Raw genomic sequence first — 14,594 nt, forward strand, 5'->3', positions numbered from 1 at the left:
TCTGGTCTTCATCTGCCACCTGGCTCCCAGAACACTGAGCCCTCATCCTACGAGCAGGAGTTTGGAAAAATCCTTCCCTGAATGGGATGTTCGGGTGGCTCAGTCGGTTGAGCATCCAACTCTTGACCTTGGCTCAGGTCATGATCCCAGGATCGTGGGATCGAGCCCCACGTCAGGCTCTAGCATGGACCCCACGTGGGATTCTCTCTCTCTTCTCTCCCTCTGCCCCTCTTCCCCACTCGCATGCTCTCTAAAAGAAAAAAGAAAAAGAGGGGCACCTGGGTGGCTCAGTCAGTTGAGTGTCCGACTTCAGCTCAGGTCATGATCTTGTGATTCATGAGTTCAAGCCTTGCATCGGGCTCTGTGCTGACAGTGCAGAGCCTGCTTGGGATGCTCTCTCTGCCCCTACCCTGCTTGCTCACTTGCTTGCTCTCTCAAAATAAACAAACTTAAAATTTTTAATTAAAGAAAAAAAAAAAAGGAAAAGGAAAAGAAAAAGAAAAAATCCTTCCCTGGAGAATCTGACCACCCTAAAGAGACTTAAAAACTCTGACTTCAGGGGCGCCTGGGTGGCTCAGTCGGTTGAGTGTCCAACTCGATTTCGGCTCAGGTCATGATTTCACGGTTCGTGAATTCAAGCCCCATGTCGGGCTCTGTGCTGACAGCTCAGAGCCTGGAGCCTGCTTCGGATTCTGCATCTCCCTTTCTCTCTGTTCCTCCCCTGCTTGTGCTCAGTCTCGGTCTCTCAAAAATAAATTTAAAAAAAAATTGTTTTTTTAAGTTCTGACTTCAGATGCTCTCCAGCTAAAGAATTCAACCATATTATTGGAAAGCTCATAGTCAAAAGCATACCCCACTCTCCACAACATCCCACTGTGTATTCATTGCTTCCTATTAGCCTTTTTGTTTCTCATATTTAAACATGAGCAGAAAACTGACCATCTCTACATGTCTGAGGATACCATACAGGAAAGCCAATAGAAAGGCAAAGAAGGAAATTAAGAGATCTTGGAAGTTAGAAATAGGATAGCAGAAATGTAACATTTTAACGGTTAGAACATTGAAGAATTTTCCCAGAAAGCAGAGCAAAAAGATAAAAATAGAGAAAATGGGAGAGAAAAACAAATTTAGAGCATAAATCCAGGAGGCAAAAAAAAAAAAAAATCCACATAATAGGAGTTCCATAAAAAACACAAAGAAGAGAAATTCTCTTAGAGTTAATTCAAGAAAGTTTCCTGTAACTGAAGGAGTTTTCAGGCTGAAAAGACCTACTGAGGATCCAGAACAACAGGTGAAAACAGACCTCCAGCCAAGGCACACATCTGTAAGATTTCAGTCCATTGGCTACAAAGAAAAGTGTCCCAGAAGCTTCCAAAAAGGAAAACAAATGAATAAACAGGACAAAGAATCAACAATCGAAATGGCTTTCCACGTATACAGCAGCAACTGGAAGTTAATGAAAAATAAATCAAATGCTGCTTTTAAAATTACTCAAAAGTATTCAAAAATAATTTCCAACATAGAATTCTACGCTTAGTCAAAATACTAATAAAGCCTGTGACTAGAATATTCTTTAGAGGAGGAGGAGCTCAACACATTTACCTTTCACCCATCGATCAGGAAACTACAGGAGGCTGTGTTCCCCCAAAATGAGAGAATAAACCAAGAAAAAGGAAAACACTGGATACAAGAGTAAACTGAAAGGAATCCCAGAATGAAGGGGAAGAGAGACACATGGACATAAAACCCAGAGGGGAGCTCTGGGAGAGAGTTGTTCAGGAAAATGAAATCTTCCCAAGACTATCTTGAGAATCAGGTATGGACAAGCAGTCAAGAGTCTGGAGTTAAACTGGTCACAAGTACATTAAAGATTAACAAGGCAAATATTAAGTCCAAGAAACAACAAAGTCTTGCAAAAAAAAAAAAAAAGTAATCCGAGTTGATTACCTGGCTTAGCTGAGAGTCAGATATGCATATCCTAGAAAGGACCTAACCAGGGGCACCTGGGTGGCTCAGTTGGTTAAGCATCCAACTTCCGCTCAGGTCATGATCTCACAGTTCATGGGTTTGAGCCCTGCATCGGGCTCTGTACTAACTGCTCAGAGCCTGGAGCCTGCTTCAGATTCTGTACCTCTCTCTGCCCCTCCCCCACTCAAGCTTTGTGTGTGTGTGTGTGTGTGTGTGTGTGTGTGTGTGTGTGTCTCTTTCAAAAATAAACATTAAAAATATTTTTTAAAAATCAAAATTAAAAAAAAAAAAGGACCTAACCAAAATCAAAACACAGAGAGAAGGGACGAACAGGGTTCACAGATAGGGTGGGAACAGGGAAGAAAGAACTAAATTTTCATCTTTTATAGCAGGAAATACTAGATAATGCCTAAAGGTAAAATACCTAGAAAGTGGCAGTGCAGCAGGAACTTAGAAACACGAAGAGAAATACAAAAAGAATCACCCAGTACTAGAAATTGATTGCCTCTGTAGTAAAGAAAACAGGGAAGGGGTCAGGGGACTGCTGCTTCTTTAAACAATCCTTGTAGAACCATTGGACTCTAGAAACAATGTGCATGGGTAAATGATGAAACTCAAATCTTCAATAAATGAACTTGGGAATTGAAAAAGAAAAAGACACGGGGAAAAGAGAACAAGCTTAAAGTACTAGTACTTTGTCTTTAGCTTATAAATGATCTCCATTTGAAATTCAGGATAAAGAGCCACCCTTCTACCCTTATTTCCATCGCTTTCTACAGTCCATTTCCCATTCAATGTCAAGCTCGGAGGAAGAATAAAGACTATTTGGCCATTCTTTAACTTCTGGCTAGGATATTGACAAGTGCACCGGAGTTATACCATTATCTGTAGCCATGGAGGCAGGGAGAGAATGGAGGTTACAAATATTCAGATAATACCCAAGAATTTTACTAGTCCACATTTTTAAGCAACTCTTAGTTATTCTTGTCACAGAAATACATTCATAAGCGGGTCTTTTTTAAACTAAAAACAAAAAGAGAACAAGTTTTAAAGGCTTTGGGGGGAAAAAAAGCTTGGATTTCCCTGGTATATAGCTTTTACTGGAAATAGGCAACTCAGTCTCTTACCGGGGCTCCCACAGATTTGAATTATACCGTCCTTCTCTCCCTATATAGCATTTATGTCTGCCAGGAAGAACAGAAACCCTGAGGCGGGATGGGGGTGGGATAGGAAAGGGGGAGAGAAGGAACATTCTAAATGAAGGATCCTCAATGCAACTGGGTGGCCCTGTGTGGCCCTATTTCATCCAGGGCAACCATGTCCTCTTAGTCCACACACGACAAAGAAATAAGTGATTTTAAAAATTCCTTAGAAATGGACAGAAGAACTCCTCATAATGATAGTGATGGCACACGCCTTTTAATTAACCATGTCACTACTGCAGTTTTTAGGGTTTTTTTAATGTTTAGTTTTGAGAGAGACAGAGCATGAGCAGGGAAGGGGCAGAAAGAAAGAGAAGGAGAGACCGAGAATTCGAAGCAGCTCCAGGCTCTGAGCTGTCAGCACAGAGCCCAACGCGGGGCTCGAGCCCATGAACCGTGAGATCATCACCTGAGCCAAAGTCGGACGCTTAACCGACTGAGCCACCCAGGGGCCCCATTACTACTGCAGTCTTACACAGACCTACCCACAGTGTGATATCGAGAACCAACCTGGTATGTTCAGATCCGTACTGTAATTCATTGTCTTCCTCTAGCACTTTTCATCCAAGATCTCACAGTAGGTACTTTTTAAATTTTTTTAAATATTTATTTTTGAGAGGGAGAAAGTGCGAGCAGGGGAGGTGCAGAGAGCGAGGGAGACACAGGATCCAAAGCAGGCTCCAGGCTCTGAGCTGTCAGCACAGAGCTCAACACGGGGCTCGAACCCACGAATCATGAAATCATGACCTGGGCTGAAGTTGGACACTCAACCGACTGAGTCACCCAGGCACCCCTCAGAGTAGGTAGTTTCATCCGTCTTAGATCACATCTTCTCGCCATTTGTAACTTAGAAGACACTCTCGTGTTTCCGAGGTCATGTGAGGGAAGTAACGTAATCCTTGCAAAAGGAAGATTAGAATTTAAGCCTCCAAGCCAAGCCATCTAGCCAGTGGCCGTGACGCCAAATCCAAATGCAGCTACACAATATTGTAAAGAGGGTAAGAAGAGAAGGCCCACAGAATTATAAATGAAATCGTGGAGGAAAGTTAACTGGCATATACACAGAGAATTCTGAGCGGGAAGGAGTAAATAAAAAAGAAAGGAATCTTTGGGAGGGGGAATTAAAACCAGAAAATACAAGCGAGAGAATCTGGACAGAAAACAGAAGCATCATACCCATTTTTTTTTTTTTTTACCTCACTCTAAATATTTATTGGACTGCTCTCTGAACTCTCCATGTATTAATTCTGTAACCTGCCAGATTAATCGGCCAGAAGACACTGAACACGTCAACAATCTCTTTCTCAGTCACCTTATCCATAAGGATTAGGGCAAAACTTTTAGTTTCGTCTTTCATCCTACTCGATGTGTCAACCTCTCCGAAAACATTCCAGCAAGTTGTTATTCAACTTTGGCTTGAATGTAAAGGGCTAAGGAGTGCAGTACCTCCTCGGAAAGCCAAATTTAAATTTCAGACGGCCCTTAATCGAATAGTTTCCATACATTGATCTAAGATCTTACTAGATAATTCCCAGCTAATTTTTTAAAAATTTTTTAAGTTTTTTTTAATTTTTAAAATTTTTTAAAGTTTTTTAAATTTTTTAAAAATTTAACGTGCCTGGGTGGCACAGCTGGTTAAGCATCTGGCTTCGGCCCAGGTCACGATGTTGACGTTTGTGGGTTTGAGCCCTGCATCGGGCTCTGTGCTGGCAGCTCAGAGCCTGGAGCCTGGTTGGGATTCTGTGTCTCCCTCCCTCTCTGACCCTCCCCTGCTCACGCTCTCTCTCTCTCAAAAATAAACATTAAAAAATTAAATATAATTTTTACATCCAAAACCACTATGGGAGATCCTTCTACAGAATACAATGACACCAACCCCCTGACACTTTAAAGTGGGATCATTAAAACTGGCTTCTCGTCTTAATTCTGCCGTCTACTTGACATTGACAACACATTCATTATAGCTGGATCCCAATTTCCTCACTTCTAAAATGAAGGGCTTAGATTTTGTCAGATGTCTCTAACGCGGACAGTTCTTTCCTGAGTATACATTTGTCCTTAATTGCATGGATCATCACCTTATTTTTGCTTCCTTTCTCAAATGAGGTGTTGGGGACTTCTTCAATGAATAAAAGATCTTTTCCTTCTTTTTCCTGTTTCTTTTAATTCTTCTAATTGTTATGGATATATTTAGAGTACATGAACGGAAATCTTAATGAGAGGACAATAACTTTAATAAGCTGGAATTTATAGTTCCTTGCCTACAAAAAAAAAAAAAAAAAAGATAGGATACTAGGTCCTTAAGCGTTAGAAAGAACCAACCGGGTTTGACTTCCCACTAACAAAGAACCAAAACAGAGCCTTCCAGCTTCTGCTCCGACCGACTTTTCTAGAGAAAGGTGCTCAGTGTCTTCTGGACTTAGCCTGTCCTGTTAACGGACAGCACAGTACCTGGCCCATAGGAGGTACGCAAATGCTGTTCCCAAATCTGTTTCCCTGGAAACCACCCATCGGTTCTGGTTCTGCCTTCTTTAGCATAGCCCCATAGATATAGCCCTTGATACGAGGAGCCCTACAACCATCCAAACTACCATAGCTAATCCCCTCTCCTGCCCCCCTCCACGACTCTGCTCCTCCAAGCCCTAAAGCTCACACTCCTTTATTCGTTGTTTTCCACACCTTGACTATCCACGTTGCTGTATACCGGATGGATTTTAGCTTGTCAACACCCTCTTTAAAATGTGACGCTAAGAACATAAATATTGCAGTCACCTCATTAGGTCTGCACCGAGCCCAGCTCAAGACGACCAGAGAGTTAGGGCTTCTGCTAAACAGGTTTATTGCAGGATTCTCTTAGCACCAAGAAGCATCCTGCTTGCTCTGTGCCCTCACAGATCTTGATCTCTAGTCATCAAACACTCGGAGCCCGTCTTCTACCTTCTGAAGTGGGGTCATGAATTCCAACTAATTCTTAGTGGAGGACTCTCAGCTAGTACTGGGCAGAATGGGGTGTTGTCCATTTCTTGTATCACGTGAGCAGAAATAGCATCAAGAGTTCATCTCTGAGAATCTACGAAGTCCGTCGCCAACAGCATTGAGAACAAACCCGGAACAAAGTATTTACTACACCTGGGATTCCCGGTAGGCCACCTCGGCTAGTTTAAGATGTTTTCGCCCCTTCAGAACCAGCCCCGGGTCTTTAATCCATCCTAATGAACGTGGTTTTGTCAGATCTTCACCACCAAGGGAAACGGCGTCGAGGCAAAAGCCTAGGTAATTCAGACAAAATACCTCTTCAGCCTATGGAGGCTTTGATCGGTCTTGAAAGCCAAAACCAGTGCCATCGTGTTACATTAAACTGAAACTTAACTGGGTCTGTCCTCGACTATCATCGCCCCTGTGTGTGGAAAGAGAAAAGAAAAACCAGGAGAACTGTGCTGTTGGATTGTTGGCCACCAATTTCAGGGAACGCTGCCTGATGAGAAAACCGTGCCTCAGTCAGTGCGGCAGGTGCTACAGAGGTGAGCTCTTCCCTTCCCACTTACTCTAGGCAGAAAACAGCCACATAAGGCGGCCACGATAAGGCAGAACAACCTTCTTTCCGCATGTAATGCTCAAGAATCAAAGACAAGGCCATTCCCTGGTTCCGGGATTCACTCTGCCTCTGATCAGGCAGAACGGTGCCCACACTAACAATGTTTCCTATCTACTTGCCTTTTCAAAAGTTCAGGAGACATGCCTCACCCGCTTCTGTCAGGGCCAAAATAGACCCTAGCATCTTCCTGTGAAGACAGGAGGACAAAGATCTAAATGTCTGGGGCTTTGGGGTTTGTGTTAACCATCCGATTCAAAAATTTTTTTTTAAGTCTTTCCAAAATATAGTATTTCTGGGTGCCTGGGTGGCTCAGTCTTTTAAGCATCCGACTCTTGGTTTCAGCTCAGGTCATGAGCTCCCGGTTCTGGAGATGGAGCCTCACATTGGGCTCTGCACTGACAGCACAGAGCCTTGCTTGGGATTCTCTCCCCACTCTCTGCCCCTCCCTGGCTCATGCTCTCGCTTTCAAAATAAACTTAAAAAAAAAAAAAAGTATTTCTACTCACTTTGTTTTTTTTTTTAATTTTTTTAATGTTTATTTATTTTTGAGACAGAGAGAGACAGAGCATGAACGGGGGAGGGGCAGAAGGAGAGGGAGACACAGAATCGGAAAGCCAAAAAGCAGGCTCCAGGCTCTGAGCCATCAGCCCAGAGCCTGACGCGGGGCTCGAACTCACGGACCGCGAGATTGTGACCCAAGCTGAAGTCGGACGCTTAACCAACTGAGCCACCCAGGCGCCCCCGTATTTCTACTCACTTTAAAGATTCTCCCCAAATTCCTTTTGGTAGCTCTTCTTTCTAGTATTCAAAGAATCTGATATTCTCCGGAGTGCCTGGGTGGGTCAGTCAGTTAAGCGTCCGTCTTCAGCTCAGGTCATGATCTTGTGGTTCATGGGTTCAAGCCCAGCATCAGGCTCTGTGCTGACAGCTCAGAGCCTGGAGCCTGCTTTGGATTCTGTGTCTCCCTCTCCCCCCTCTTGTGCTCAGTCTCTCTCTCTCTCTCTCTCTCTCTCTCTCTCTCTCTCTCTCTCAAAAATAAACATTAAAGAAAAAGAATCTGAGATTCTCCCCCTTGTGGAATAGTATCTACTATACCTTCCAAGTTACCGGGAACATTCTTATTCACAAATCACTTCCCCTCTCCCCACCCCCCCATAACCAAGCCTTTTGTCTTATTGTAGAGCACTTACCAAAAAACCCCCGGCCTTAAAAAGGTATCATCATCTGAACAGGGAGAGAGGAGAAATCTGAGTGTAAATTTGTTTTTAATAGCACACATCCACACATTCTAACTCAAGGAGAGAGGTGTTCACATAAAGTGATAGAGGCAAAATGCCAACCGGTACGTTGTTACAAGAAAACAGTGTACGGAACAAAGACACGAACAAGGAATCAGAAGAGAGATTTTTTTGGTCCTGCTTTGGCTGTTAGCTAGTCCTGATTTCATGGGTAGATCCTTCCATCCTGCCAAGCCTCAATTTTGTTAACTATGGAAGGGAAAACTAATCCTTGTCATGACTCACAAGATGTCGATTGATAAATAGCACTTTGGGAAATCCAAACACCTATACAACCCTTACGTTTTTAAAGCAATAGCTTTGCATCCTAAATGATGCAGATTGGCTAGAGGTCTCACCCTGACACTTATCTTTGCTTAAAATGAGGTTTCCTGGAACAAACCTGTTAGAAAAGAAAGGAGAGAAAAGGAGAGAAAAGAAAGAAGAGAAAGGGAAAAGAAAGAAAGAAAAGAATTCCTATGGCTACATTCACAGAATCCTAGAACTTAGACCTACAAGGGTATTTAGGATTGTCCTCTTATTAGCGAGACAAGGAAACACAAAGATTAGATGTAACTAACCCAAGCTCACACCGCCATGGCGTATAGAATTATTGTTCATCCTTAGAACCCAAGGGTCAGGATTCCACGTCGCCACACGCCCTTTTGCAGCCTTTCTGGGCTCCCTACCTAACTACACAACCAGGGCCAAAGGAAGATCGCAAGCCGAGCTCGCCTCTAGCTGGCCGCTGCATTTCTAAGTGTACTGGGGGCGTAGCATCGACACACCATTTGGTAGAATTTCAAACTCCAAATACCGAGTCATCTCTGTCCCTTCGGTGTTTCAGAGTCCAAAAAAATTCCATCTGCGGTGACCTTTTCCGTGTAGGTGAAACTCACGACTATACCAAACGAGTAAAAACAGGAAAATCGGGGTGGCTGTGAGGGGGTCGGCCACGGAAAGGTTTTTCGCCCCGTTCACTCCGGTCGCGCACAGGAAACCACCCAGCGCCGAGGGGAGGGGGCGCGCTCGCAGGAGGACGCGGTAACAAAACGATTCCCGGAAACTCGTCTTCGTTCCCAGTTTTGCCCGGCGAGCCCTTTATTATCTAAAGAGACTGCAAGCCCGGGGAGAGAATAGGAGACCTCGTAGGGGAAAAAGAGAGGGGAGAGGGGAGAGGGGCGACGCGCTGGGCCGGCCTCCCGCCCCACCTCAATAGTCCACAAACAGGTGCCCGCCCCCCAGGGGATGCGTCTCCCCCTTGAGCTTTAATCTCGCTAAAACTCCGCATCCCTAAAACGCAAGGAGAATGGGCATTTCCACACGCAAGCCAAGGAACGCTCATTTTCAAAGTATCTGTAGCCCATCATGGGACGTGTAAGAGTTGCGGGACAGGTGCGGCAAGGTCAGGAGGCAGACGTCGCCCGGGGGTGTTTTCTCTGCCCAAGTTTCTCGCCGCGGGTGGGCGCGCCGCTCCGGACGGGGGCGAGGCGGCGTCAAGAGCAGGGGTACCCGGGGGCCACAAACCAGGGGTGCCAGGGTTGCGAACCGCAAGCTCGGGAGGGAACCGCGACGGGAGAGGATGGGAAGCGAAGCGCCGCCCGGAGGAGGGGGCGTCGCTTTCGCTTTTGAGTTAGAGACGGGGGACCCGAGTGCGCGGTCAGTGGCAAGCAGCGCGCGAGTCGGTCGGGCACCGGCGTCTTAAGCATCTGGTTGTGGCTCAACCTGGCTCCCCGCAGAGCGGAAGGCGCCCACCCGGTCCCTTACCTGCGGCCAATCGGTCTACCCAAGGAAGGGCAAAGGGTCCCGGTGGAGAGGTCGCGGAGCCTGCACAACGGAGCTGGGGGCAGGTGGCGGAGAGGTGAGGGCCCAGAGGGTCTGCGATCGCGGCGGAGTTAAGAGAACCAGCTTGCGCCACTTAAGACGCGGGGCGCGGGAATGAGCTAACGCAGGTGCGCGCTCGCCCGGCAGGGCCTCGGCGGGCCGCAGGGGGAGGAGGGCGCGAGCACGGGGCCCCCGCACGAGTTCGAGGGTTGACAGGTGTGTTTTGTTTGTCTCCGAGGCCCGCCCCCCGGCCCGAGTCCGAGTGTTCGGGATCCCGGAGGGCCCCGCGCCCCGCCCCGCCGCGTCCTCCCCGCCTCCCCCGCCACGCGGCTCAGAGCACGTGCGGCCCCGAGCCGAGCTCCCCCTCGTCCCCGATGTCCACCTCGTCCTCGGGCTCGGTCAGCACGAAGGGGCCGGCGGGCAGGCCCAGCCGAGCCTCGGCGGATGCGGCCTCTGGGCCGCGAGGGCTGCCCTCGGGGCTCTCGAGCCCATCGGGCGCTTTGGGCTCATCCTGACTTTTCCTCAGCTGCTTTTTATGCTTCATCCGCCGGTTCTGGAACCACGTTTTCACCTGATTGCAGGGAGGAAAAAAAAATATACAACCGCGTCATCCCTTCAGTCCCATAGTTACTAAGATCTCAGAGACTGCTGGGGGCTAGGAAAATGGACCGCGACCCATTCACGAATTACCCAGGAGCTGTGGCCATCTCTCCCTTGGGTTAAGTCACACCTGAACTGCTCGCAAGTTACCGTCTTAGGCTGAATGAGAACCAGACATCCTAAGGCTCCTGGAAGTCATTATCCAAAACAATAGTAAAGGTCAAACGGGTGTGGTTAGTTAATACTGGTTAATACTAATATCTAATTAATGTTATTAATTAGAATGGCCAGTAGTAAGTGCTACGTGGGCGAATCTCCTTCGTGTTTACCTTACGTTCTCCTGATTATGACCTCTAAACACCCGGTCCAGCAAGACTCCTGGACGGGAGGGGGAGAATCAATCTTGCTGGTTCTCATCAGAAAGAAAAACCATTGGCGCCCGGCGGGGCTCCCGGGTACAGAGAATAGAAGAGAGAGAGCGGCAGTGGAGGAAGGAGTTTGAAGGTTGCAGGTGAACAGCATCTGGGAGATGGAAAAAAACAGTTCTTCCACTCAGGACAGGGCAGTAAGGAGGAGGGGAGCGGGGAGGCTGGATTCGCAGGCGGGAGAGAGATTAAAATAGTAAGGAAAGAATTTTCCTCCGTGCGCGCTTCTCTCGGGGCAAGAGCCGGCCTAGTCTCTGATTTTTACGTCCGACCAGGGTTACCGCCCGGCTCCGAGAGGAGTGGGGGCGGCACAGGAATGAGCGGTCCTCGGACACACAGACAGTGGACATCAGGATCACCAAAGGTGTTTCTCTTCCAGGTCTAGCGCTCGAGAGAGAGATGAGATCAGGTCTCGGGAAGTCTGACCCGAGGTTGGAGGTGTCGGTACCTTTACTAAGGATCTTTGGAGAAGCCTAGAATAACGGGGAGAGGGGCCACTCCCACTCCAGAACTCCGCGGCGGCGGGAGCTACCGGGAGAGGAAAGCGGGGCGGGGATCGGATCTGCCCCTCCCCGGCCCACCTGCGTCTCGGACAGGCTGAGGGCCGTGGCCAGCTCCACCCGCTCTGGCGTGGACAGGTAGCGCTGGATCTCGAATCTCTTCTCCAGGCCGGAAAGCTGCGAGTCCGAGAAAACCGTGCGAGCTTTGCGGCGGCGGCAGTGCTTCCCCGGCAGCTCGCTGTGCTGGGGGTGCGGGAACAGCGCCGGCACCGGCACCCCTGCAAGAGAGAAAAGCAACCGAGTGGGTCGAGCCCTGACACCCGGGAGCCGCCGCCGCCGCCGCCGCCGCGCTCCCCTGGTCCCCAGCGCCTCCCGCCGCCTCGTGCGTGCCTCCGCTGGTCCCCTCGCCGCCCCAGACCTACTCCAGCCCTTCTCCCAGGAACCTCAGGGCAGGGGAAAGAACACATCACAAGAATAGAGCTGGAAGGTCTTTATCGGGAAGGCCATCTAGACACGCAAACAATCAACGGTGAAGAAAAACGGGAAAGAAATTGTTTTTAATCGGGGGCCTTAAAAAAATGTCTCTTGAAAGACTTCCATAACGCCTGCCAGCTCCCAGTCCTCTGTGGCGCCTCCCGAAGTTTTCTTGCGATCGCGCGCTGGTCCAGTCAGTAGCTGTTCTGACCACCCGCCGCCCTTCCCCACCCCTGACGACATTCAGCATTGCTCTTGGGCTACTAGAGGCGCGACTGTGGCCTCGCCTCCCCACCTCACTGAAAAAAAACACCTTTCTCTTTCCCGGGCTGCCCCCATTCTCTCGCCTGCGGCCGAAGGAAACAGATGAAAACTCATCAGGAGAAGCTCAAGGGCCAGAAGGGAGGGGCAGTGCCCGCCTAGCACGTTCCGGAAGGAGGAGGCCCGCTGGGGACCCAGACCTGTAATCCGGCCCTCATTCTTTCTCTCGGACCCTAGGCAGAAGGACTGAAGTGCTTTCCCCACCCCGGCCAGGTCTGGGGAGACTTATCTTGTCTTTCCTGACCTTCACAGGCATTACAGGGTCTGAGATGCCCCCAAGTAAACCGCCACAGACATCCGTTTCTGCCAATCCCAGGGAAAACCCAAAAACAAAACAAGCAGTTCTGTCATCGCGGGCTTTGGCCACTGCTGTTTGGGGGGAACCCAGAAGAGACTGTCATTGGCCAGGCAGTGAAGACAATACCAAAATGCAGGCTTCCACATAGCTTCTGTAATTGCCCTCCCGACCTCCTGCCTCAGAATCGGGGTTTTACCGCGTCACAAAAACTTCTAGCTCTCGCCGTAGATCCCAGAGCCCACATTTCGCAAACTGCCTCATGTGTTTCCACGGCTCTCCCCCAGACCAGGGTTGTTTTTTTCGGCCGTGCTCTGCACCTGCACGCAGCGAACTATTATGTTTTAACTGGAATGAAAATGCCAGAGAAGAAAGCGTGAATGTGGCCTTTCAGAGAGCAGGAAAAAACAAAAAAAAAAATCTGGGTATTTCCTCACCTCTCCCTGTCCCAACCACACTTTGCTGCCCCTCCCCCCCGTCCTTGTCATTCACGGAAAATCAAGATACTTTGGCGTAGGGCTCCAGCTCAGCCAGCAACCAGGGCAGAGGAGGGCAGCCAAGCCCAAGATTGTGAGTTAGACTTCTGGAGTAAGGAGAGTTCAAGAGGAGCAGCGTCCCTCCTCCTCCGCCCCGGTTCATTATTCCCCTATTCCGGCCACGTCAAACCTTCAGTCCTCCAAATATCCCAAACCTTCTTTCACTTCTAAGCCCTTTCAGCATCCGTGAATGCTCAGTGCCTGAGAGGAGAGAGCTGGCCCGCCCGGAGCCTTTGGAACTAATGAGCTGGAAAGTTGAGCTGTGTTCCATGGGGTGGTCAGGAGTCTCCTTTAGAATGAGGAGAGGCAGAGAATCAGGATTGAGAGCTGGACCAAAGTGGCCAGGAAGACCACAGGGAAGGAGACTGAGCATGGTCTACCAAGACTATCATCAAAACCCTCCAGTCGCCTCTTGGATAGGAACGTTTCCTCCATTGTAAAGAATGCAGAGTGACCATGAGTGCTCTCCATGGGTTGGCATGCCTCAAGGGAGCCCAGCCATATCCCCAACCTTCCACTGTCACTTAGGGAAGGAAGCCGCCAAGCCAGGCCAAACCAGCTCTGGCCTTTCCTCAGCTCCATCACAGACTTAGGGCCGATAGTGGGAGACCTGCTCTTCCGCTCCCCAAACCTTGAGGCCCCTGTTACTTACCCGAGGTGGTGAGGAAATAAGGGTGGTGGTGGTCTCCCTTATGCAGAGGGTGATGAGGGTGAGGAGCCAGGAGGGTGGGTGTGGGCATGAGGGGGTAGCCATAGTCTAGGAGAGGCACCCGGGAGGCCAGAGAGCTGGCGAAGTGATCAGGGGCCATCTCCCTTAGCGGCTTGGGCTTGTGCAGCAGGATGTCCTCAATGAAGAAGGACGTGGGCCTCTGAGAAGACGCCGGGTGCAGAGGGGAGGTGAAGTTGAGATTCATCTTGAGCCAAGCGCCTGCCACAGGGCGAGGGCCGGAGACGAAGTGTAGGAAGCAGGCAGCGACTCAGCAAGCCTAGTCGAGAGCCGACAACCACCCTCCGAGGCTCAGAAACCCTCGAGGCTCTCTCCCCGGCCTGGGCTACCCCGGGCGCTGGAGAGGCAAGAAGACAAGCTCCTGGGTAGGTTGGGTCTATGTGTAGAATCGGCAGCTTCGAGAAGGGGAGGTGGGAGAGCCAATGGCAAAGCTGCCAGCCGCGGAGGGGAGGGTGCGGTGGGCTCGGGGCGGGGCGGGGAGCTGTCCGCGGTGCTGAATACAACCGGCCAGGCCCAGGGGGAGCGGAGCGGACAGGGTTCTCGCTTCTCTACCAGGTTGGTTTCTCGATCTCAATTTGAGCTGCTTTGCTTTCAGCCATTTAAAAAGAAAGCTATAAATAAAAAGTCTCTGTCTTTCGACAGACTCCTCTTTAGAGAGCAAAAGGCATCTAAACGACCCCAAAGCAATAGGGATAAGGCACTTATTTTGGCAGTTGGGCCTAGGTTTTAAAACTTTAGAGAGATGATAGCAAAGGAGAAAGGGAGACGTGAGGAGAAAAAGTCCATATCCGCTACACCGAACTTAAACTGATGGCTGAGGCGTGGAAGGACTGTCGAGGTAAATAAATAA

The 14,594-nt window shown here is 49.1% G+C and overlaps 1 protein-coding gene across 1 annotated transcript; it reads right to left on the bottom strand.

The window, feature by feature from the left end:
• Positions 1-10,197: 10,197 nt before the first annotated feature.
• BSX (brain specific homeobox) lies at positions 10,198-14,008 on the bottom strand. The gene is made up of 3 exons (XM_047823415.1): positions 13,670-14,008; positions 11,473-11,669; positions 10,198-10,437 (listed from the first exon to the last, which is right to left on the bottom strand). The coding sequence occupies exons 1-3, from the start codon at positions 13,929-13,931 to the stop codon at positions 10,198-10,200; spliced, it is 699 nt and encodes a 232-aa protein (XP_047679371.1). The 5' UTR covers positions 13,932-14,008.
• Positions 14,009-14,594: the final 586 nt, after the last annotated feature.

Source organism: Prionailurus viverrinus, chromosome D1 (genome assembly GCF_022837055.1).
Source record: "Prionailurus viverrinus isolate Anna chromosome D1, UM_Priviv_1.0, whole genome shotgun sequence".
NCBI lineage: Eukaryota > Metazoa > Chordata > Mammalia > Carnivora > Felidae > Prionailurus > Prionailurus viverrinus.